This window comes from Mobula hypostoma, chromosome 11, assembly GCF_963921235.1.
Source record: "Mobula hypostoma chromosome 11, sMobHyp1.1, whole genome shotgun sequence".
Lineage (NCBI taxonomy): Eukaryota > Metazoa > Chordata > Chondrichthyes > Myliobatiformes > Myliobatidae > Mobula > Mobula hypostoma.
In genome coordinates this window covers 69,242,519-69,269,087 of record NC_086107.1, presented here as the reverse complement: position 1 = coordinate 69,269,087, position 26,569 = coordinate 69,242,519, and the positions used below count along the sequence as shown (strand labels likewise).

General features: G+C 45.6%; 1 protein-coding gene across 4 annotated transcripts in view; it reads right to left on the bottom strand.

Annotated features, from left to right (window-relative positions):
- Positions 1 to 26,569, bottom strand: part of LOC134353816 (inactive serine protease PAMR1-like) — a 147,947-nt gene that overhangs the window by 24,030 nt on the left and 97,348 nt on the right. For 3 of the 4 annotated variants that reach the window (XM_063062241.1, XM_063062243.1, XM_063062242.1), the window contains 4 exons: positions 17,723 to 17,935; positions 16,348 to 16,554; positions 8,763 to 8,975; positions 667 to 733 (listed from right to left, as the gene is read on the bottom strand). In XM_063062241.1, coding sequence (XP_062918311.1) covers positions 667 to 733; positions 8,763 to 8,975; positions 16,348 to 16,554; positions 17,723 to 17,935 — 700 coding nt within the window. The remainder of the gene's footprint in view (positions 1 to 666; positions 734 to 8,762; positions 8,976 to 16,347; positions 16,555 to 17,722; positions 17,936 to 26,569) is intronic. The other variant, XM_063062244.1, reaches the window with a different exon arrangement.

The window sequence follows — 26,569 nt, the reverse complement described above, 5'->3', positions numbered from 1 at the left end:
CCTAATCAGACTATACTTCTCCAAGCACTTGTAGATCCTGGCTCCAAGAAAATTCTCCAATAATTTGTCCACCACTGAAGTAAAACCCACTGGTCTGTTCTCCCAAATACAATCTGAAGGTGCATTATCAAAGAAATCGATACAGTGCCACAGAGCAAAGAGTTGGGGAAGATAACCAGAAGCTTCGGCAATCAGAGCAGTCTTTGGGAGCATCTTAAAAGAGAGGGAAGAGGAAATTCAGGAAGGGATCTCCAGACCTTACAACTTTGGCTGTGGAAGTCACAACTGGCAAAGGGCGAGGAATAAACAAGAGGCGAGGAACAGAAGTGTATGTGTCAAAGGCTGGTAGAGACAAGGAAAGATGAGGTAATGGAGGATTTGTAAACAAAGAGAGTAAACTTAAAACTGAAGGTGGCATAACTGGATTCCAACGTCTCACATGGAGCACAGGGGTGATGGGTGACTGACATGCAGGCTGTCCACCTTTGAGTGGAATTTAACTTTTGACCGCAGAGGTTGGCAGAACGCCTGGGGCTGGCCAAACACATGATCAGAGTGGGAGTCTAGCAGCGATAAAAACAGGCCTGTATCCGTGAAGAGGGAGCACTGACGGCCAGGCCTCGGGATATTACATTGCAATCTCACAACAGGCATCGGGCATCTCACCTGGTCTGAGGCTGTGTCGACAGAACTTTCTGTTTCACCAAGTTAGGGAGCTTGGGTTGCTTGCAAGCTAAAACAGAAAGAAATACACATCAGCCCCAACAGCAAAACAAACAGTGGCACCACCTCACTGCACAAGAGACCTGGGTTCATTGCTGAGGTCCAGCACTGTCCATGTAGAGTCTGTAGCCCTTTGACTGCCTGGGTTTCCCCCGCAGGCTCTGTTTTGCTCCCACGTCCTGATGACAAGTAGGTCAGTAGGTTAAATCAGCGGTCCCCAACCACCGGGCCGCAAAACATGTGCTACTGGGCTGCGAGGAAACGATATGAGTCAGCTGCACCTTTCCTCATTCCCTGTCACGCACTGTTGAACTTGAACATAGGATTGCCAACTGTTCCGTATTTGCCGGGACGTCCCGTATATTGGGCTAAATTGGTTTGTCCCATACGGGACTACCCTTGTCCTGTATTCCCCCCGCTAAGGTAAAGCGTTCTATGAAACCTTTCGTGCCAAAATGGCGTAAAGCGAAGAAGCAATTACCGTTAATTTATATGGGAAAAATTTTTGAGTGATCCCAGACCCAAAAAATAACCTACCAAATAACACGTAAAACCGAAAATAACATTAACATATAGTAAAAGCAGGAATGATATGATAAATACACAGCCTACATAAAGTAGAAACAATGTATGTACAGTATAGTCGGGAAGATTAAGCCAAAATCGATTTGTGGAAAAAAAATCGGCACGTACGCGCATGCGCACGTCACATGTGCACACAGGTGCCCGCGCAAGGCTTCACGGTCATGGTAGTCTTTCCTGGGGTAAACACAAGTGTCCCATATTTGACTGCGACTTTTGTCCCTTATTTGGGAGTGAGTAAGTTGGCAATCCTAACTGTAAAAGACATGTTGAGGTGAGTTTAACCCTACTTGAATGAAGCACCTTCAATTACTCCAAAAGACTGAGGTTTGGTAAAATACTGAAAGGCTTTTATTCGCTGTACAATACGACCTCCACAGTGAGTGTCTGCCCCCGGACGGAGGGGGAGGGGCAAGGCGAGCACCTTTATACAGGACTCTGTGGGAGGCGCCACAGGGGCAGTCAGCAGAGGGGTGTGTCCAGACAGGTAACCGAGTTACAACATATATACATGGTTTACCACATTCACCCCTCCTTTTTTAAAAAAAGAGTCCCGCGGGGTGAAGTGACTGACAATATTTACAAGAAGTATATTTACAGGTTAAGTCTATCAGGCGGTCGAGTCCGTCGCTGTGATCTACGTAGCACCGGTGGTGATTGCACCGGCGATGGCGGTTGTGCTGGCTCTGGCCTGACTTCAGGTGCCAGCACGTTAGGCACCGGTAATCCCTCGTGCGTGTGCATCGCGCCCGATATGGGAGTGTCGTGTGGTGTCTGTATAGGGTTTGGGGTGCACGGTGCCTCGTAGGTACATACATTGGTGGGTATGGGGTCAATAGTCACCACGGAGTGTTCAGGGTAGGGGCCCGGAGCTCCTGCGGGCGCCAGGTCCCGGATGGAGACAGTGTCCTCCCGCCCATCAGGTAAAACCACGTAGGCATACTGGGGGTTCGCATGAAGTAAGTGAACCCTCTCGACCATCGGGGAGTATTTATTGCTCCTCGCATGTTTCCGGAGCAGCACTGGCCCTGGGAACGTCAGCCAAGATGGTAGGGTGGTTGCAGTGGTCAATTTTCTGGGAAAAGAAAAGAGCCGCTCATGGGGGGTAGCATTGGTGGTTGTGCATAACAGGGAGCGGATGGAGTGGAGTGCCTCGGGAAGGACCTCCTGCCAGCGGGAGACCGGCAGTCCCTTTGACCTGAGGGCTAAGAGTGTGGCTTTCCACACTGTGCCATTCTCCTTCTCTACCTGTCCATTCCCCCGGGGATTATAGCTCGTGGTCCTACTGGTTGCAATTCCCCTAGCCAGTAGGTATTGGCGCAGCTCATCACTCATAAATGAGGACCCTCTGTCACTGTGGATATAGCATGGGTATCCGAACAGAGTGAAGAGCTTGCGCAGGGCTTTTATAACTGACGTGGTAGTGGTGTCGGGGCAGGGGATGGCGAAGGGGAGCCGCGAGTACTCGTCAATTACGTTAAGAAAGTACACATTGCGGTCGGTGGAGGGAAGGGGGCCCTCAAAGTTAACACTCAGTCGCTCAAAGGGGTGGGTGGCCTTGATTAGTTGTGCCTTTTCGGGTCGGTAGAAGTGCGGTTTGCACTCTGCACAGACTTGGCAGTCCCTGGTCATCATTCTGATCTCCTCAAGGGAGTAAGGCAGGTTCCGGGCTTTCATGAAGTGGAAAAGCCGGGTGACTCCCGGGTGGCAAAGGTCTACATGTAGGGCGTGTAGCCGGTCGATCTGCGCGCTGGCGCATGTTCCCCAGGATAGGGCATCAGAGGGCTCGTTGAGCTTCCCAGGCCTGTACATGAGGTCATAGTTGTAGGTGGAGAGTTCGATTCTCCACCTCAGAATTTTATCATTTTTGATTTTGCTCCGCTGCTGATTATTAAACATGAATGCGACTGAGCGCTGGTCAGTTAGCAGGGTGAACCTTTTGCCGGCAAGATAGTGCCTCCAGTGCCTTATAGCTTCCATTATGGCCTGGGTCTCTTTCTCTACTGCAGAGTGCCGAATTTCAGGGCCTTGAAGGGTACGGGAGAAGAACGCCACTGGTCTTCCTGCCTGGTTGAGGGTAGCAGCCAGCGCAAAGTCGGAGGCGTCACTCTCCACTTGGAAGGAAATGGCCTCATCCACCGCATGCATTGCTGCTTTGGCAATGTCCCCTTTTATGTGGTTGAAGGCCGCATGGTCCTCGGCAGAGAGGGGGAATGTGGTGGACTTGACCAGGGGGCGGGCCTTGTCTGCATAGTTAGAGACCCATTGGGCGTAATATGAAAAGAAGCCCAGGCACCTTTTGAGGGCTCTGAGGGTATTGGGAAGAGGGAGTTCCAACAAGGGGCATATACGGTCGGGGTCAGGGCCAATGACTCCATTCTCCACGACACACCCAAGGATAGCAAGTCGGGTGGTCCCAAATACACACTTGTCCTGGTTATAGGTGAGGTTGAAAGATTTGGCCACTTGGAGAAATTTTTGGAGGTTGTTGTCATGATCCTGCTGGTTGTGACCGCAGATGGTGATGTTATCCAGGTATGGGAACGTGGCCTTCAGTTGGCACTGGTCCACCATCTGGTCCACCATCTGGTCCATTGCCCTCTGGAAGACAGATACACCATTCGTGACGCCAAAGGGGACGCGCAGGAATTGATAAAGCCTGCCGTCCGCCTCGAAGGCAGTGTAAGGGCGGTCCTCCCGGCGGATGGGGAGCTGATGGTAGGCGGATTTTAGGTCTGTGGTCGAGTACACCTTGCACTGTGCTATCTGATTGACCATATCCGCGATGCGGGATAGAGGGTACGCGTCGAGCTGCGTGAACCTATTGATGGTCTGGCTATAGTCCACGACCATCCTATTCTTCTCCCTGTTCTGAACAACCACCACCTGCGCTCTCCAAGGACTTGTGCTTGCCTCAATGACCCCCTCCCTGAGCAGCCGCTGCACCTCCGACTTAATGAAAGCTCTGTCCCCCACGCTGTACCTCCTGCTTTTAGTTGCCACAGGTTTACAGTCGGGGGTCAGGTAGGCGAACAGCGGTGGGGGAGGGATCCTGAGGGTGGAGAGGCCGCAAGTGGTGTCGGTAGTGTGGCAGTTGGCATGATGTTGGGTGGGATGCGCGGGTCGGTGTGTGTGTGTGGTCAGTAGCGGGGTACGTGACATATCTCTACAAAACAGGGGATTTATGACAGTGATTGGCGGGAGGGGCCCATCATACTTCATTGTCACGCTTTTCAGGTGCTCTGGAAGTCCAACCCCAACAGCACAGGGGCACACAGTTGAGGCAAGACCAGTAACTTAAAGTCCCGATATTCTGTGCCCTGCACCACTGGCGTCGCTGTACAACCCCCCCGGATGTCTGTTGTATGCGACCCGGAGGCCATGGTGACCCTCTGACTTACCGGCCGTATCATGAGTCCACAATGCTGCACCGTGTCCGGGTGGATAAAACTCTCCGTGCTGCCTGTGTCAAACAGGCAGTTTGTCCTGTGCCCCTCCACCAGGATGTCCATCATTGACCTTGCGAGCTGGTGGGGAGTGCTTTGGTCGAGGGTCACGGAAGCCAGGGTGGAGTCGCTGTCTTGGTCCGGCACGGTGGGGTGCCCCGTGAGCACCCGTTGGTCGTAGGCGGTGGGAGGTGGCGCCGACCAAGATGGCCGCCCCCCTGTCTCGCACATGGTGGCGGCATGCAGGGAAGATGGCGGCCCCCATGTCTCGCACATGGTGGCAGTGTGCAGGGAAGATGGTGACCCCCACGACTCGCACGCGGCGCTGCTCGATCCCGCTCGCGGTTTTGACTTACAGACCTTGGCGAAGTGGCCCTTCTTTCCGCAGCTGGAACAGGTAGCTTGTCGGGCTGGGCTGCGTTTCAGGGGGTGCTTCTCCAGTCCGCAGAAGTAGCACTTCGCGGACTCACGACTGGCTGCAGCCGAGGTCGATTCGCCGGCGGGTTGCGGGGTCTGCGGCGCCCACGAGGCCATCAGGGGATCGCGTGCCTGGAGATCCTCGGAGTTATGCAGAACGGCCTCCAACGTATCAGCCAGCTCGATCACCGAACTTAGGGTAAGATCGGCTTTTTCCAGCAGCCGCTGGCGCACGTACACTGACCTGGTCCCCGTAACGAAGGCGTCTCTCACTAGGAGTTCTGCATGCTGCGCTGCCGTCAGCTCCTGGCAATTGCAGGCCCGCACGAGTGTCTGTAGGGCCCGGACAAACTCAGCACTCGATTCCCCAGACCGTTGTTGCCGTGTCGCTAAACGGTGCCGAGCATAGACGCTGTTTATCGGCCGCAGGTATTGTCTTTTGAGTGCGTTCATCGCGCCGTCGTAGTTCGGCTGGTCTCTGGTCAGCGAATAGACCCGTGGACTGACCCTGGAGAGTAGAACTCTGCACTTCGCTACGGGGTCGGTCGCTTTAATCTCCTCTAGATACGCTTTGAAGCAGGCCAGCCAGAGTTCGAAAGCGTTTCCAGCGTCAGGCATTTGCGGATCGAGGTCTAATTTTTCTGGTCTCAGGGCCTGTTCCATGTTTTAAAATGTACAGCGAATAAAATTGAAGCATCTTCAATTACTCCAAAAGACTGAGGTTTGGTAAAATACTGAAAGGCTTTTATTCGTTTTTACAATATGACCTCCACAGTGAGTGTCTGCCCCGGACTGAGGGGGAGGGGCAAGGCGAACACCTTTATACAGGACTCTGTGGGAGGAGCCACAGGGGCAGTCAGCAGAGGGGTGTGTCCAGACAGGCAACCGAGTTACAACATATATACATGGTTTACCACATTGAACAACACCCCCCCTCCCCCCGCCAACCCTGGGTCAGCCAGTCCACAAGAATATTGTCAATATTAAACCAGTTCGCGGTGCAAAACAGGTTGGGGATCCCTGGGTTAAATACTCACTGTGAATTGTCCCTTGTATGTGGGTGATTGGTAGAGTCAAGGGAGAGTTGATGGGAATGTAGGGAGAATAAAAAATGGGATTAATGTAGGATGAGGGTAAATGGGTGATTGATAGTGTGAACTTGATGGGTTAAAGAGCCTGCTTCTGTATCTTATAACTCTACGAAAGGCGGATCCTCAGAGGAAAATTTCCTCCTCATAGAGTTGTACAACACAGAAACTGGCCCTTCTGCCCACGATGTCTGTGCTGGCCAGTTTGCCTATCTACTCTAATCTATTTCCCCACACTAGGGCCATGTTCTATTCTGCCGTGCCGTTTTAAGTACCTGTCTGAAGATCTCCTTAAACCTGGAGATCGCATCTGATTCCACATCCTCCTCTGGCAGTGAGTACCTGGTGCCAACCAACCACTCTTCTCTGTAAAAACACTTCCCCACAAATTCCTTTTAAAAACCTCCCCTCTCAGTTTAGACTCATGTCCCTCTCATGGAAAAGAGATGCTGGCTATCTACCCTATCCATGCCCATATAGCTCTATCTATACCTCAGCCTCTTTAAGCCAGGGAAAACAAGACCAGCCTAACCAATCTCCCTCCAAAACTAAAGTCCCTCAATCCAGGCACATTCCTGGTGAATCTCTGCTGCACTTTCTCTGGCAGAATCTCATGCTTCCGAACAGAGTGGTGACTAGAACTGTAGAGAATACGTCAAATGCGGTTCTAACCAGTGTTAAAACCTCATCTGGTGTGAAAACAATTCAGTGGTACAGTTTTACCTAGGGCAACACACACAAAATGCTGGAGGAACTCGGCAGTCGAGCAGCATCTATGGAAATGAACAAGCAGTCGACATGTCAGACTGAGGATCTTCTTCAGGACTGAAAAGGAAGGGAGAAGACACCAGAACAAAAGTGTCGGGGGGGGGGAGGAGGATTAGCTAGGAGGTGTTAAGTGAAGCCAGCTGGGTGGGAATGGTAAAGGACTAGAGAAGTAGGAATCTGATAGGAGAGGAGAGTGGACCATGTGAGATGGGGAAGAAAGAGGGGGCACTGGGGGAGGTGATAGGCAGGGGGGAAATAGAAGAAGCGAAAAGGGGCAGGGAATTTTTTTTACCAGAAGGTAACTTGCCATCAGGTTGGAAGCTACCTCGATAGAATATGAAGTGTTGTTCCTCCATCCTGGCAAAAGAGGAGGCCAAGGACCATCATGACGGAATGGGAATGGGATAGGAATTAAGATGACTGGCCACTAGGAAACCTGCTTTAGGCGACTGGGCAGAAATGCTCGACAAAGTGGTTACATCGGGTCTGATCAATTCCACTCTCTGTTCTTGATTCACTTGTTGTGAGCATATCATGAATTAGTCTGGCGAGGGACTGATTAAATTGGTCTGTTCTTCCTCGCGTTACACCTGCCTACAGCAGGCACCTAGTAAAATGCAGCACGATTTCTAACAGAGCCTGGTGTTTCAGGGAATGTTTCCTCTGTGGAATAATATGAGAGTTGTGTGTTGTACAAATTGCTATATCTCTAATTCTATACTATGTCAAAACCTTCTAATTCAGTGTTAGCAGATAACTTTGATCAGACAGTGTGGGAAGGAATTTCCTCTGGTATCTTACTTACATATATTTTACTTAACTGGGCAATGTAGATGGAGTTGTACAATGTAATCAAGGCAGGTGGTAACTTACTGTGGGAATGCTAGATGTTAATTTTTGCAATTTTAAAAAGTTACATTAAGGTTTTTTTAGAATCATAGAGCCTGGAAACAGATCCTGTGGCCCAGCTCATCCAAGCCAATCAAAATGAGCTACACCCATTTTTCTGCACTTAGCCTATTTGCCTCTAAATCTTTCCTGTCCATGAACCTGTAGAAATGTCTTTAAGGCCTTGTAAATGTACCTGTCTCTATCTCTTCCCTCTGCTTGCTCCTTCCACGTCTCCACCACCCTCTGAGTGTTAGAGTCACAGCGTGATCATTTCATTTTCCTTAATTATGAATATAAAATTACTCCGCACTAATAATATGAATCACCAAAGTAGAAGCAATAAAAAACAACAAATCATTTTCTACTTTTAATTCAGATTTCCAGCTTCTACAGATTTTCTTGATGTTCAAAGCTGAATTAGTCACAGGACCCCAGCAACAGCATTTGCCAACGTAATCCATTACTTCACCAGGACTCAGCTTTATTTCCTTACCTACTTCCTTCTAAACCTTTTCTTCCCACAATATTTGAGGTTAAATTTGGGATGATCACCATGGCAACAATGATCGAAGAGGAGTGGTCTACTTTATCAGGGCCCCAGTTAATTTCCTCCAAAAACTTACCTCTCCACCTTGTTCCTATCAGTGAATTCTTGGACCAATGTGTAAAATTTACTCCAAAGGTTGTCCCAGCATCTTGCTCCAACAATCAGACACCCAATATCAAAATTCCTACTCAATGAATCTTACAGTTAGTCTTGAACAGTTAAGCATTTCACACAACAACTAGTTTTCGACCTATAACATGTTATACAGCACTGAACACAAAACAGGGCATACTGAGTTACCTTTAATACACCTTGGCCGTGTTTCCGTCCATGTCCCGTCTTTTTGGCATGTTATCTGTGGGCTGCCACTCAGAACAAATGAGTAATTGCAGGTAAAGCGCACAATGGTGCCCAAGGTGGCATACCCCTGGTGCATTTTCCCACTTCCTGAGATAATTTTTCGATGCCCATGCATTGGTACACCAGGGTCGCTGCAGTGCTTCACCTCTGGAACTAAACACAAAAGCAACCATAGCAGTGATTAACAGCCAATGTTCTCTCTATTTGTTTTACAGCTGCACAGACCAGCCATTGCACTGAGTAGGGCATTTTTAAATGGCCTGAAAACTGCGCGACACTTTAAATGTTTTTTGGAATATGCCTACCATGAATATTTAGAATGAAAATGGAAAAATCACACTCTTTTGTTTTCATTTATTAATTGAAGGGTGTAATAAGTACAGTACAACAAAGAAAATTGTTCTCATCTTCAGGTTTTTAAACTTCGACGACTTTGGTGTTCAGTGGGCCAACGGTTTATTAACAATGAATTGCTGACTTCCATTGGGATTTATTGTTACAATTTTTAACAGTGTTGTAACTTGAAACACTGACAACGTAAATACATCGAAGGCCGAAAATGTTTCAAAGTAAAGGTTGTTGTATTTTCTTAATAATAAACATGTATGGATTATGTTCATTAACACAATTAATTACAGGGTGTTTCACAAATATATTAACAACATTTCAGAATTATATTAACATTATATAAGAGGCAGCAAAGGTTATGTGCACAGAGGCATTTCATTTACCGTGCAGCTGCGCACCCATGCAGCTTAGAGGGACCAGTGACAACTGCTGCCACATTAATCATGTGGGCCCTACAGGTAATAAGCAGTTTTTTTTTAAATAGTTGATCATTAGCATTTTCCTCCAGTTAAATCTCAACACTGCAACCATACTGAAGTCCTCTCGAACACAACTGAGCCAATGCTGTATTATAAGTGTCCAAGAGAACTGTAATATCATGTCATCCATGTAATATCTCTACAGATCCTCAGTGTTGGTATTGGGATGCAGGACAACACTTGTCCCAGTAACACACCATGAAAGCATCTGCTGGAGATACAGCAGGTCGGGCAGCATCTGTGGAAAGATCGATCGTCGTTTCGGGCCGGAACCCTTCGTCAGGATGGAGGGTTCCGGCCCGAAACGTCGACCGATCTTTTCCACGGATGCTGCCCGACCTGCTGAGATTCCTCCAGCATGTTGTGAGTGTTGCTTTGACCCCAGCATCTGCAGATTATTTCAGCATCTGCTGGAGATACATCAAGGTTAGACAGTTTCAATGAAAAGTGAGAGTAGAATCATTAAGAATACAGCACAGACACAGGGCCTTAAGCCCAATGAGTTTGCATCAATCATCAAACACCCTGCTGAAGGTGCAACTGGTTATCAGGAAGGCTAACAGAATGTAGGCCTTAATTGCTGGAGGTATTCAATTTAACAGCAGGGAGGTTACGGTGCAGCTATACGTGGTAACGTGTGCAGTTCTGGTCTCACTACTTGAGGAAGGATATACTGGCTTTGGAGGTGGTACAGCGGAGGTTCACCAGATTGATTCTAGAGATGAGGAGGTTAGCTGGAATTCCGATGAATGAGAGGGGATCTTACAGAAACATATACAATTATGAAAGAGGTAGATAAGATAGAGGCAGGAAAGTTGATTCCAGTTGCACGTGGCACAAGAAATAGGGGACATAGTCTCAAGATTTAGGACGGAGATGAGGAGAACCTGCTTTTCTGTATAGTGAATCTGTGGCATTCTCTGCCAGGGAAGCAGTAGAGCCTACCTCATTAAATGTATCGAAGACAGAGTTAGATTTGTGCCTAGCAGGAGAGTCGAGGGTTATTGGGAGAAGGTAGGTGTGTGGAGCTGAGACCATAGCTAGTTCAGCCATGACCTTATTGAATAGTGAAGCAGGCTCGACAGGCCAGATGGCCGACTCCTGTTCCTATTTCTTATCTTCTGATGTTCACCCATTTATTCTAACCCTGCATTAAAGCCACTCTTATTTTTCACACATCCTCACCCACTGTTCCTCAGATTCTACCCCTCACCTACCCACTGGAGGCAATTAACAGTGGCCAACAAATTAATTAACAGTGGAGCTTAACAACCTCCACACCTTTGAGATGTGGGAGGAAACCAGGGAGCTGCATGGTCATAGAAAGAATTTCCAAATTCCACACAGACCTTACCCGAGGTTAGGATTGTAAACAGCGGTTTCATCTGGGTTGAAATCTAACAGGAATGTAAGCACCAGCTTGCCTAGTTTTCATTTAACATCAGCTGCATTCATCTTTAAAATATCCTGGATGGGAACCCTTTTCTGACAGTCAAACATCCATTGCTATCTTCATCCTGAAGACTTCATGTTTGATCTTTATAGCAATAGTAGATCAAACTGGTTAGAGATTTCTTTATGATACACTTCCAGAATGTGGACATCACCTTCAAGGCCAGAATTTATAGCCGATGCATCGTTGACCTTGTAGAATTACTATAGACCTTCTGGTGAAGCTGCTGCTGGGCAGGGAGACCCGATGACAATCAAAGACTGGCAATACAGTTCCAGGGTAGGATGGTGTGTGACAGCAGATATTTGCCCAGGCTATTCCAACAGCAGAAGAACCTGCAGGTGATGGAGCTCCTTTTCCCACTGTCCTTGTCCAGCCGGCTGGGAGAGGCTACAGCTTTGGCAGCAGCTGTAGGAATAGCTTGGGCAAATAACTGACATGGTATTTTGTAGCTGGTTCACACTGCCGATGCTAGTGGAGGGACAGAAGACGGTGATAGAGTCGGTGATGAAAGTGGTGATGGAGTGTCAATCAATGAGGCAGCTTTAGAGAATACAGAACAGGCCCATCAAACCATCAGGTTTGTACTGAACGGAATGACAAATTAAACCAAATCTCTTCTGCCTGCACATGATCAATAACCCCCCATTTCTTACATACTCATGCGTCTCTCTAAAAACCTCTTCAATGCCACTATCATAACTGCTTATGTTACTCCCCCTGCAGACTGTTCCATGTATTCAGCACTCTCTGTGTAAAGAGAATGTACTGCACACATCTCCTGTAAGCTATGCCTCTCACCTTAAATACATGTCATCTCATACATTACGCTATGTAACTGGGGTGGCAGGGTGGAAATGCATTTTTACCAAAGGAGGTGTAAGGCGCTCATTCCCTCCACTAGTCTGCAGATCACCCTTGGGCAAAGTTAGCACCTGCTTAGCCCCCCCACTTCCGATCAGGGTCACATGAAGCCATGGGAGCAGGTGGGGGATGGTTGCACGAGCAGCCGGTGCAGATCACAAGTCCTGGTTATGTGACCACTGATGCCGGGCAGACAATCCCTGAAGAGTATTGATAATGTCTGGGGTCACCCATCTTGTAAAGACACTGCCCAGAAGAAGGCAATGGCAAACCATTTCTGTAGAAAATTTGCCAAGAACATCACGGTTATCAGACATGATCATCCACATCATACAATGCGGTACATAATGATGATGATGATGACCATGTAAAATAAGCTTCTGACTGTCTAACCTTATGCCTCTCATAACGTTATAAGTCTCTGCCAAGTCTCCCCTCAGACCTGAGTGTACCAGCGAAAACTAATCAAGTTTGTCCAGCCTCTCTTTGTAATGCATTCAGCAGCGTTCTGGAAAACCTCTTGTCCTCCCTCTTTCCAGAATTTCACTAGTGTGGACAAATCAAATTATTGTATAGCTGCAACAGAATTTCCTTCCTGTTACGCACGATATCCCAACCAATGAAGGTGAGCATACCTTCTTTACTGCTATTTATGCTACCACTTTCAGGAAGCTGTGGACTTGGACTCCAAGATCCCTTTGCTAAGGGTTCTGCCATGAATTGTGCATTTCCCCTTACGTGTGACCTCCCAAAGTGCAATACTTCAAATTTGCCTGGATTAAACACCACCTGGCATTTCTCAGCCAATAGCTGTAACTACAGCATCCTGGAGAGTGAATAGAGGGGGGCAGCACTGGCTCCAGCTTGTATGCCATACCACACCGCCTCTGGTGGTGACACTACCCAGACCAGTGGAGAGTTTTCCATCACACTTCTTGAGCCTTGGCCATTGTGAAATACCTTTAGAGCATCAGGAGCTGAGTGAGCTGATTGATGACAGGAAATACATGTTATGGAATCAGAGAATTTCAGCGGGGAGAGAGGCCCATCAGCCCGTTAAATCTGTGCTGGGTCCTAGCAGATAATCACCTTGGTCCCACTTTCCCTGCTCCTTCCCTGTATCCCTGAAAATTACCTACTCCTGTGAATTCATAGAAAGCACCTGGATTCTATTTCTATCCCAATTACAGGCAATGAATATTAAATCACAAGTACTGTCTACATAAGAGAAATTTCATCACATCCTCCTGTATCTTCTGCAAAATGTTAAATTTGTACTTCGTGGTCTACCAACCTTCCACTAATCACAGCAGCCTTCCTCTACAAGTAAAAATAAGAAAATAGGAACAACACACACACACATATATATCGTCAGTGACTCACGGTGACACTATTGATAGTTAAGTTGTCCATAGGGTTTCTGTGGCAAGATACGGAAGTAGATTGCCAGGCTTTTCTTCCACACAGATACCGCTGCTGCCCAGGTTGGGACCCAGCCGGATTCAAACTCAGGACCGAACACCTCCAAGTCCAGTGCTGATGCCGCTACACCACGCGTCTCTTAAAAACTTCTAATGTATTTGCCTCTATCACCATACCAGACAACACATTCCAGGCATCCTGAGTAAAAAAAAAACTTATCCCTCACATCCCCTTTGAACCTACCCCCTTTCACCTTCAAAGCATACCCTCTGGTATTAGATATTTCAACACTGGGAAACAGATATTCCCTGTCTACTCTATCTCTGCCTCTCATAACCTTATAAACCTCTACCAGATCTCCCCTCAGCCTCTGCCGTTCCAAAGAAAACAACTCAAGCTTATCCAGCATCTCATGATAGCACTTGCGCTTTAATCCAGGCAGCTTCCTGCCAAACCTCTTCTGCACCCTCTCCAAAGCCTCAACATCCTTCTTATAGTGAGGTGACCAGAACTGTATGCAATACTCCAGATGTGGCCCAACCAGAGTTTTATAAAGTTGCAACATAAACTCTTGACTTTTGACTCAAATGGCGGGAGGAGAGATAGCAGCACACCGCGCGCGCGCAGCCCTCCGGTGAAAATGATACCGTATCCGTTAAATAGGGGCCGTGGTCAATTCTGATTTGATGGAGACGGACATGAAAGCACAGAGGAATATCTGGAGAAATTTCTGAAACAAAGGTTCGCTGCTGTTGTTACTGTGCGATTGGAATCTTCCGGAGGAAAGGCCTCAAAATCCCCGGCTTTGCCTGCTGTTGGCTACCGAGATTGAGGTTGAATCGTTCGGATAGAGATGGTGCTCGGTACTCGGTGTCGGAAAGCTGATCAGAGGCTCGAAGCTTTCGGACAACTCAGAGTCAGACTGTGGTCAGGCATGGCAGGGAGAGTTTTTCTTCCTTTTCCTGTCTGCGTGAGATGTGGGACATTTGAGAGACTTTGAACTTTTTATTGTGCCATGGACTGTTCTTCATCGGGTTATGGTATTGTTGCACTGTTGTAACTATATGTTACAATTATGTGGTTTTGTTAGTTTTTTCAGTCTTGGTCGGTCCTGTGTTTCGTGTTATCACACCGGAGGAAATATTGTATCTCTTCTTAATGCATGCATTACTAAATGACGATAAAAGAGGATTGTGTGTCTTCATAATCTAAAAAAAAATGTCTTGACTAATAACAGCAAGCATACTATAAGCCTTCTTAACAACTTTATTGGCTAGTTCAAGGAGCTACGAGCTTGGATCAAGAACTCTCTTCTCAGCAACAATGTTAAGGACCCTGCCCTTAACAGTGTACTGTCTCTTTGCATTTCTCCTATTGAGATGCAACACCTCATATTTACCTGGGTTAAACTCCACCTGCCATTTCTTTGCCCATATCTGCAAATGATCTATATTGTCCTGTATTCTTTGCCGGTCTTCTACATTCTCCACTACTCCACCAATCTTGGTATCATCCACAAACTTAATAACCCACCCATCTACATTCTCATTGACATCATTTATACACATCACAAACAGCTGAAGTCCCAGCAGAACTCCACTAATTACAGACCTCCAGCTTGAATAAGTCTCTTCACCACTACCCTCTGTCTTCTCTATGCAAGCCAGTTCTGAGTCCAAATAGCCAATCCACCGCAGATCCCATGTGTCTTAATCTTCTAGACTAGCCTCCCAAGAGGGACTTTGTCAAACACCTTACTACAATCCATGTAGACAACATCCACTGCCCTACCCTCATCAATGTCTCTCATCACCTCAACAAAAAATTCAATTAAGTTGTTACTTGCCAAACACAATGCCATGCTGGGTCTCCCTCGTTAGGCCATGCATTTCCAAATGCTCATATATCCTATCCCTAAGAATTTTCTCCAGTTATTTCCCTACAACTGACGAGATACTTAGTGGTCTATAGTTCCAAGGATTTTCCCTTTTTTCCTTCTTAAAAACAGATACAACATTAGCCACTTGCCAGTCCTCCAGGATCTCACTTGTGGCTAGAGAGGACACAAAGGTAGTGGTCTAAAGCCCAGTAATCTTGTCTCTTGCCACCTTCAATAACTGGGGTAAATTCTATTAGGCTCTAGGGACTTATCCACTTTAATACTCATTAGGAGGACCAGCACTTCCTCCTCCTTGCCCGTTAAATGCCCTAACATATTTATACAGTCAGTGTTGACCTCCTGGTCCTCCATATCCTTTTCCTTCGGGTTTATTCCTGAATTCTTCCTCATGAGTGGATATAGCCACAAGGTAGCAGAAGTTTGAGATGAGGTATCCTCCTACTAGATGAGCTGCCAACCATGGCTGACGAGCCCCATCTGCCCAAAACGACTGGTTTCAAGGCACCAGTAAACCATCTTTGCCCTTTCTCTGGTCAGTAGAAACAGTTCCACCTGGTTTAGTAGCTGAGCCACATGTGGAGGCCAGGAGCTGGCCTTGGTTGACATAGGCTATTGGAGATGCTCATCACTGGGAGCATTTAATAGGTATTGGGAGCTTATCCCCACTACCTCCACTCCTCCAGCTATGACAACCTTCAGGAACCACCTGCCCCTTTATCTTGTGACTATACCCCCACATCCAAGACTCACCACTCATGGAAGTATATGACATCTATTCTGACATGTCTCCTCAGCATTTTATATGTTTTAGTAAGGTCATTTTTCATACTTCTAAACTCCGAAGAACACATCTAATTTCTTCAGCTGCTCACAATTTGATAATCCAAGTCTAATGAATCACTTTTGGGCTGCCTCCAAAGTTAATATATCTTCTTTATGTTGTAAAGAATCACGAGACACCAGTGTAACTACTCAGTGGGTTCCAACAGAAGCAAATACGAAGCTAATACACTCATGTTAAATCAAGGAGCATGGCATAAGTAGACCTCTCTGCATTACCTTTCCTGCAGGTTGGCTGTTTTTCTGACCATGTCCCATCCTGTTGGCACCTTGCCTGCGGACTGCCCCTCAGAAGAAACGAATAATTGCAGGTGAACTGCACAATGGTGCCCAAGGTGGCATAGCCATGGAGCAGGTGGCCACTACCTGGAAGAATTCTCCAATGACCATTCAGTGTTGCACCAGGAACGGCACAATGCTTCCTCTCTGGAACAGAAGTTTGAAATGTATTAAAGCAATGATAGTTGGCAAAACTTTCATCATTTGGTCTAAAGTCAAATTGAACAGAAACAGGCCCTTCAGCCCATTGACTCCATGCTGACTACCAAGCACCCACTTATTAGTAATCCTACACTCATCCTTCGCATTTGAATTACAGTATCCCGAGAACATCTAAACATTGGGGTAATCAGTCCATGAACCCATAAGCACTCCCTCATTATCCTTTTTCTTGTAATAATTATTTATTTTGTAATTTCTAGCAATTTATGTCTTTGCACTGTACTGCTGCTGCAAAACAACAAATTTCACATCATGTAAGATGGTGATAATAAACCTGATTCTTATGCTGAGCCTGTGTAAAAGCCCAAGGTAGCCTGAACTAGACCTAGCAAAACCTGGATCAGAATGGCCTAGAGGAATCAGTGGACTCCTTTGCCACTGCGTAACTCAAATTGGTGTTTGTCAGGCAAAATAAGGTTAGCTTGGAATGTGCTTGAAGATATACTTGAATGCACAGTCCTGAGATTAGATACTGGTGGAGGAATGCCTTTTTGCAAACCTGGTGATCTTGTTTTTTTTGGTACGTGCCTAGGCCAAGAAATAAGACAGTACAGGCTGGTACCAGAGAGGGATGGAAAAGTAACTGGGATAAGAGTTAAGTTCAGTTTTTGAGAGGCATAAAGGGGGCAGCTTTGTGCAAATCAGAATCCTGGGTTGTGACCAGCACTAAGAGAAGGAGAGGGAGAAGGGGAGGGGGGAGGGGAGGGGCAGTGGGAGACTGTAGAAAAGGCTGTTGCGCATCACATGCTCCCTCTGGAATTATATGATTCAAATTATTAATTGGTTGATAAGTATTACTCTGTCCTTGTCTTTCATTGTATTAAGTATTCTTCTATCTTTCTGTTTTTTTATGACTCTAATAAAGTAACTTCTTATTACATTTAACATATATGTAGTGCGTCCTGTGTTTGTGGATACCTCTTGCTGCTGAATCAGGAAAAGCAAAGAATATTTTTGTTACAGGTGACTAAGATTTATCACAAAACACTCTGGTATTTGAGATCACAGGCTCCAAGATATCCACACTAAAAGTGGAAGGGGGTCTCCATGTGTTTCAGGTATTTTTGACCGTGGAAGGGTGTTGTGGCGTTACCTTTCTTACAGATTGCCTGCTTCTCTGACCATGTCCCGTCTTGCTGACAGCTTGCCCGTGGACTACCACTCAGAACAAACAAAGAGTTGCAGGTGAACTCCACGATGGTCCCCACGGTAGCGTAGCCCTGGTGCAGGTACCCGCTTCCTGGGAGAATTCGTCGATGCCCGTTGACTGGTGCACCAGGGTCAGCACAGCGTCTGCTCTCTGGAACTAAAGAGCAAAGTAATGTAGTGAAAAAAAAGATGACTGAATTTCACAGAGGACCCGAGGCTGTGGGCAATCTCTTAATAGTGGACCTTTTGTATAGATGCAACAGACGCTTGTACTGGGAAGAAAGATAATGAACTGGAAAAGAATATGGTGCATTTGTACAGGACTGACTCTGTCCAACCACTGGGACATACCATAAAGTAAGTGAATCAACCAACATTGATTTAAGGCAGGAAAATGGTGCAGGTGTGAAAATCAGCCATGCTATGTTAGATAGAAGGGCACAAAGGGGCCAAGTGCTCTCCTACTCTTCCTATTTCTTAGATTCTTATTACCGTAAACCACAGCAGTGTAGATAGGGTAAATGCATGCAGGAGTTTTCTCTATCAGACAAGGTGAAGGAAAATCCTCAGCGATTCTAGATATATTAAGAGCAAGAGGATAGCAGGGGACAAAACTAGTTCTCTGGAAGATCAGAGTGGTAATCTATGCATGAAGCCAAAAGAGATGGGGGAAATCTTAAATGGACATCTTGCATCTGTATTTACATGGACTTCAGCAAGGCCTTTGACAAGGTCCTGCTTGGGTTGCTGGTAAGGAAGTTCTAGTCGCTACACTTGGCATTCAAGATTGGCTTTGTGGGAGAAACCAGAGAGTGGTAGTGGATTGTTGCCTCTTTAACTGGAGGCATGTGATGAGTGGTGTGCCACAGGGTCCATTGTTGTTTATCATCTTTATCAATGATCTGGATGATAATGTGGTAAACTGGATCAGCAAATTTGCACATGAAACCAAGATAAGCAGCGTGGGGACAGAAAGGAAGACAATCAAAACTTGCAGCAAGATCTGGACCAGCTGGAAAAATGGCCAATGGAATTCAATGCAGACAATTGTGAGGTGTTGCACGTTGGGAGGACCAACCAGGGTAGGTTTCATAAATCCATGTATTGGGTAAAGGAGTTGTGATGTTGTGATCAAGGAAGGTAGTGCACCCGTGGCTGACAAGAGAAATTAGGGATAGTATCAATTCCAAAGAAGTAGCATACAAATTAGCCAGAGAAAGTGGCTCACCTGACGACTGGGAGAAATTCAGAGTTCAGCAGAGGAGGACAAAGGGCTTAATTAGGAAGGGGAAAAAAGATTATGAGAGAAAACTGGCAGAGAACATAAAAACGGACTGTAAAAGCTTTTATAGATATGTAAAAAGGAAAAGACTGGTAAAGACAAATATAGGTCCCTTGCAGACAGAAACCGGTGAATTGATTATGGGGAGCAAGGACATGGCAGACCAATTGAATAATTACTTTGGTTCTGTCTTCACTAAGGAAGACATAAATAATCTTCCAGAAATAGTAAGGAACAGAGGGTCCAGTGAGATGGAGGAACTGAGTGAAATACATGTTAGTAGGGAAGTGGTGTTAGGTAAATTGAAGGGATTGAAAGCAGATAAATCCCCAGGGCCAGATGGTCTGCATCCTAGAGTGCTTAAGGAAGTAGCCCAAGAAATAGTGGATGCATTAGTGATAATTTTTCAAAACTCGTTAGATTCTGGACTAGTTCCTGAGGATTGGAGGGTGGCTAATGTAACCTCAATTTTTAAAAAAGGAGGGTGAGAGAAACCGGGGAATTATAGACCGGTTAGCCTAACGTCGGTGGTGGGGAAACTGCTGGAGTCAGTTATCAAGGATGTGATAACAGCACATTTGGAAAGCGGAGAAATGATCGGACAAAGTCAGCATGGATTTGTGAAAGGAAAATCATGTCTGACGAATCTCATAGAATTTTTTGAGGATGTAACTAGTAGAGTGGATAGGGGAGAACCAGTGGATGTGGTATATTTGGATTTTCAAAAGGCTTTTGACAAGGTCCCACACAGGAGATTAGTGTGCAAACTTAAAGCACACGGTATTGGGGGTAAGGTATTGGTGTGGGTGGAGAATTGGTGAGCAGACAGGAAGCAAAGAGTGGGAATAAACGGGACCTTTTCAGAATGGCAGGCGGTGACTAGTGGGGTACCGCAAGGCTCAGTGCTGGGACCCCAGTTGTTTACAATATATATTAATGACTTGGATGAGGGAATTAAATGCAACATCTCCAAGGTTGCGGATGACACGAAGCTGGGTGGCAGTGTTAGCAGTGAGGAGGATGCTAAGAGGATGCAGGGTGACTTGGATAGGTTGGGTGAGTGGGCAAACTCATGGCAGATGCAATTTAATGTGGATAAATGTGAAGTTATCCACTTTGGTGGCAAAAATAGGAAAACAGATTATTATCTGAATGGTGGTCGATTAGGAAAAGGGGAGGTGCAACGAGACCTGGGTGTCATTATACACCAGTCATTGAAAGTGGGCATGCAGGTACAGCAGGCGGTGAAAAAGGCGAATGGTATGCTGGCATTTATAGCGAGAGGATTTGAGTACAGGAGCAGGGAGGTACTACTGCAGTTGTACAAGGCCTTGGTGAGACCACACCTGGAGTATTGTGTGCAGTTTTGGTCCCCTAATCTGAGGAAAGACATCTTTGCCATAGAGGGAGTACAAAGAAGGTTCACCAGATTGATTCTTGGGATGGCAGGACTTTCATATGAAGAAAGACTGGATGAACTGGGCTTGTACTCGTTGGAATTTAGAAGATTGAGGGGGGATCTGATTGAAACGTATAAGATCCTAAAGGGATTGGACAGGCTAGATGCAGGAAGATTGTTCCCGATGTTGGGGAAGTCCAGAACAAGGGGTCACAGTTTGAGGATAGAGGGGAAGCCTTTTAGGACCGAGATTAGGAAAAACTTCTTCACACAGAGAGTGGTGAATCTGTGGAATTCTCTGCCACAGCAAACTGTTGAGGCCAGTTCATTGGCTATGTTTAAGAGGGAGTTAGATATGGCCCTTGTGGCTACAGGGGTCAGGGGGTATGGAGGGAAGGCTGGGGCGGGGTTCTGAGTTGGATGATCAGCCATGATCATAATAAATGGCGGTGCAGGCTCGAAGGGCCGAATGGCCTACTCCTGCACCTATTTTCTATGTTTCTATGTTTCTATGTTATGTTGAAATTGTATAAGACATTGGTGAGGCCTAATTTGGAGTATTGTGATCAGATTTGGTCACCTACCTGCAGGAAGGACGTAAATAAGATTGAAACAGTGCAGAGCAAATTTACTAGGATGTTGCTGGGACTTGAGGACCTGAGTTATAGGGAAAGATTATTAAATAGGTTAGCATTTAATTCCCTGAAACATAGAAGACTGAGGGAAGATTTGATAGAGGTATACAAAATTATGAGAGACATACATAGGGTAAATACAAGCAGGCTTTTTCCACTGAATTTGGATGAGACTACAACTAGAGGTCATGGGTTAAGGGTGAAAGGTGAAATGTTTAAGGGGAATGTGAGGGGGAAATTCTTCACTGAGAGGGTGGTGAGAATGTGGATCGAGATGCCAGTGCAAGTGGTCGATGTAGGTTTAATTTTAACATTTAGGAGAGATTTGGGATAGGTACACAGATGAAGGGATCTGGAGGCCAGGTGTAAATCGATGAGACTAGGCAGATTAATAGTTAGACATGGATTAGATGAACCAAAGGGGCTGTTTGTGTGCTATAGTGTTCTATGACTATGAGGACCTAGGCATCTAGAAATATCCTTCATAAATCAAAGCAATGAGTACAAGAGTTGGGATATAGCTAGGAGATGTGTAAGGTGTCAGTGAGGCCAATTTTGGAGCTTTGTGTTATGTTTTGTTCATCTGCCAGAAAGAGTGCAGAGAACATTTATAAGGATGCTGCCGGGGCTTGAAGACCTGAGTAATATGGAAAGATTGGATAAATTAGGACTCTTTTTCCCCTGGAGTGCAAGTGAACAAATGGAGATGTATAGAAGTGTTGTGAGGGGATCCAGGAGTGCCCCTATTAATTGTTTGAAGAGAGACATTCATCATTGATGGTTTGTTTGGAAAGGACAGAGAGAGATGAAGATTGACAGTTGGACTGACATGGGAGTTAACTTTGGAGTTTTACTTCGGAGATAAAATCTGAGCAGCTCGAAGGTTGCTATGGTGACTAACAGGACATTATTGATGTTACTTCCAAGGACTTGTTGCCTGCTCGCACTCCTTTACTGACAAAGGAGGGAGGGACTCTTTGAATGACAGGTGATGCTCAGCCTGGTGAAATAAATGGGAGGTCAGATGATACAGACCTCAGACACATGATCTGGACACTGAATGAGCATTGTTGTGCCCACAGAGAAAGTGGGTTTTGGAGGATCGATCAGGGGGATTAATCCAAATTGCTATTCCAGCGGTGAAGAAGGGATTGACTGGTGGGGAGTTGCTATGTGTCCACCACCCTTGCCGGGATGATAGCTCCACCACAGGAAAACCGGTCCCCCTGGTTAAAGTCACAGTCGGTGACTGATGAGGGATTTCGGAGGACAACGAGAAGATCTACGGCAACAGCTCACTTGAAGAGTCAACTTACTCTCTCTCTCTCTCTCTCTCTCTCCATCACTACTCAACTAAATACCACGAACTGAACTGAACTTTACACAACATCGTAAGACTGTATCTTTTTACCCCTAGACTTAAAGAAGCTTGGTTTTTCATACATATATACTTCTATATATAATTATTGCTAACCTGTGTGATTTATTTACATTGATATTACTGTATTTTGTAGTTACTAATAAATATTATTGGTTTATAGCAATATGAGACTCCAAAGTGGTTTCTATTTCTGCTGGTTTCTTTAACCCCGTCACGGGGTACGCGACATAAATTGGGGCCTGCGTCCGCGATATGAACAAATTGTTCGGGAGGCTGGTTTTTATTGATTGGGGAAATTTTCTTGTGATTTGGTCATGTGGAATATCAGCAGAAATGGAGTTTGAAGTTAGTAAGTTTATGTTGGAACCAACCCCTGAGGCGTTGAAGGATGCTACAAGGGTTGTGCTGTGGGAATTACTCAAAAGTTAAAACTAAAGGTGACCACTAAAATGAGGAAAATTCAGATGCAGATGATAATAGCCCAGCATTATGTAGCTAAGGGAACATTTGATGAGGAGGCGTTAGAGTTGTTCGTGGAAGGTGAGCCTACTGAGGATGAGCTTCAGCTTCTGTTGGAAATATTAAAGAGGGAGCATGAACTGAAATTAAAACAGCTCAAGAGAGATGCTGAGGCCACAGAAGAGAGGTGGGTCCATGAGGCTAGAAAGGCACAGAAACAGAGAGCAGAAGCAGCAAAACAGAGAGAAGAGGCACAAAGACAGAGACAGCTCAAGTGGGAGAAATGGCAACGTGAAGATCACGTGGCAGAAAGGCAGAGACAGTTTAAAAGGGAGAGGTTGCAGCAAAGAGGTTTAGTGTCAGACCCTGATGATTTTTACAGCTCAGAAGGGCTTGTGTCGGGTGATGAATTTAAAAGTTGTGTTCCTGATGAGGTAGGGGCATGCCCAGATGCAGAGGATGCCGCTACCCTGAGGGGGTCTGTTAAGAAAGCAGACAAAGAAATTTTAACCCACGAGGTTGAGTTTACTCCAGAAGGGAGTTTGTCAGAGAATAGCTGGGAGGATCAGGGTAACCTGGAATTTGAAACTGGGAGTACTGATGAAGGCCTAGAAGAGGCAGCTGTCCTGATTGCCTGTGTTCAGGTTGTTGAAGTACCTGTGGATTCACAGGCTACTGAACCTTGTGTTGAAAGTCAGTTAAGGTCTGAGGTGTCTGACTTGGTTGAAAGGGAATGCAGTCCTTTTGTGTCAGATGGACTTGGTTCAGTGAATAAGGGGTTAACCTTGGTACCAGTGGAATGTGAGGATTCTCGGTCATTTGTAGTAGACCGTGTTTTAAAAACTGGTGAGGTCAATGTTGCTGGAAGTAATGGGAAAAGTGCTGTTCCTGGACTTTTGGATAAAGTGATGGAAAAGGTTGGATTGGTTGCGCGACCTTTGACCCTGCTTGCAGGACAAAGGCCTGCTGAGACAGGATGCGCTAGTTTGTTGGATTTTGTTTGGACATTTGGAAGTGAGCACCTGCAAGGTCATGCTGTTATTCAGGGTGATGTTATGGAGAGGAAGAATAATTGTTGTGGTTTCGGAGTAGAAGCTGCTATGGATACAAGTCGAAGTATAGGTCATAATCAGATGGGTAGTTTGCTTGGTCTCTTTCATAATGTATACATGATTCTGATCAGCCTAATGATGATGCAGAATTTGGTAAACAATGGAGGCATGTTGACAGCTCTCCACGATAAGAGTGTTTCAGCAACTCAGCTGATGAGCAAAGTTGCTATTGAGACCTGCGATAGAAAAACCAAAGGTTTAAATTATTATGATGTGTCACAGACTTTTCTATCTTCCAGATTTCAGCAGGACTTAGATGGTAGTACAATGGATAAGAGTAAGGTGTATAAGAAAGGTTTGTCTTTATTGAAAAAGGAATGTATCGAGGAACAGAGGCGAGATTCTGAAATGGTGGCTCTCACAGGAGAGGAGGTTCAGAGAGAGTCAGTGGGACATTACCTTAAAGATGGGGTGTTGATGAGGAGACAGAGACCTGCCACAGTGCCTGCAAGTCCTGTGGTGGTTCTGGAAGGTTACAGGGCTGAAATTTTAAACATGGCTCACAGTATGCCTTTAGGTGGATGTCATTGTGTGAGAAATGAGGAAAATGGGAACAAGGGGGTTCCCCTCTTCTTATTTAGTGGTGGTGATTTGATTCAGAAGGCAGTGAAGGGTAATTTGTTGGAGCCTGTGTTCAGCTACAGGCCAAAAGGACCTTTGACCCTACTCAGAGAACTCTGGAAGGGATTTAGTAAGCTTTGTGACTTTGCCAAGGAACGTTTACAAAATGGTCGAGTCAAAATTAGACACTTGTTTACTAGAATTGCAGCTGGGAGAATTGTTGTAGAACAAAATGGAATCATGAAATCTGATAATGGAATGGAAAGGCATGTTTGCCCACTGAATCTAGACTCACCAAAATGTCAGCATTCCATTGTTTTGGAAAATATTACTGATAAGGTCCATCATTTGGACCCAAGGCCAAAAAAACAAGTAAAAGGACTAATTGGTGTTTTGAAATGGTGCAGAGGTGCAGTGCATCACATCATTATGAATTTAGCCCGACTTATGAAATGGTATCTTCACAGAGTGAGCTTTGAGGAAAGTAAAAGGGTTGAACAAGGAATTAGAAACAAGAAAGAACAAAGAAAGAGAATGGATGACTGTATTGATAGAGTGGGGAAGGCTAAATACCTTATTAAGATTGACTTGTTAAAAGGATACCGGGGTGTTCCTTTAACAGAGAGGGTTAAAGAGATATCAGCATTTGTGACATTGTCTGGACTGTATGAATACAATGTTTTGCCCTTCGGGATGAAAAATCCTCTAGAAACATTTCAGGGAATGATCAATTCGGTGATTAGGGGTCTAGGAAACACAGAGGCCTATATTGATGACCTAGTGGTCTGGAATGACATGTGGGAAGAGCATATTGCAGCGGTAGAAAAACGGTTTGACAGACCTTCCAAGGCCACTCTTACTGTGAACCTCGCTAAAAGTGAGTTTGGCCATGCCATAGTTACATATCTGGGTTATGTGATGGGCCAAGGCCAACTGGCTCCTGTACAGGCCAAGGTTCAAGCGATTGCTGAAGTTCCTGTTCTGACCGACAAGAAAGCTTTGAGAAGGTTTTTAGGGATGGTTGGGTATTATAGAAAATTCTGTAAGAACTTTGCTGACATGGCTCTTCCCCAAACAAAACTCCTGGGGAAGAGTGAAAGATTTGAATGGAATGACCTTTGCCAGGAGGCATTTGAACGTCTGGAACCCATCCTGTGTTATCATCCTGTGCTCAAAGCACCTAACTTTTCAAAGCCATTTTCTATAACAACAGGTGTTAGTGACAAAGCTGCTGGGGCAGTACTGTTACAGAAGGGAGTGGATGACATTGGACATCCAGTAGCTTATTTCTCAAAGAAATTTAATGTACACCAGAAAAATTATTCAACTGTTGAAAAGGAATTACTAGCACTTATTCTGGCTTTACAACATGTTGAGGCCTATGATCAGAGACCTCAAAACTTCTCTGTTGCTCCGACCACTTGTGGTTTACATGGGTTATAATCCGTTGATGTTTCTAACTAAGATGAAGGATAAGAATAGAAGGTTGTTAAATTGGAGTTTGATATTGCAGGAAGGTGACTTAAGAATCAAACATGTGAAAGGTACTGACAACGTTATAGCTGATTAGTTATCCTGATGTTAAGTTGGAAACTGTAACTATTTTTGCTTTGTCATCTGATGTTTTTTCCCTGTATTGTTTAAAACCCTTTTAAAAAAATCGTCTTTGACAGTTTTTTTTTCCTGAGGAAGGAGAGCGTGAGGGGATCCAGGAGCGCCCCTATTAACTGTTTGAAGAGAGACAGAGAGAGGCATTCATCATTGATGGTTTGTTTGGAAAGGAGAGACGAAGATTGACAGTTGGACTGACATGGGAGCTAACTTTGGAGTTTTACTTCGGAGATAAAAGCTGAGCAGCTCGAAGGTTGCTATGGTGACTAACAGGACATTATTGATGTTACTTCCAAGGACTTGTGGCCTGCTCGAATTCCTTTACAGACAAAGGAAGGAGGGACTCTTTGA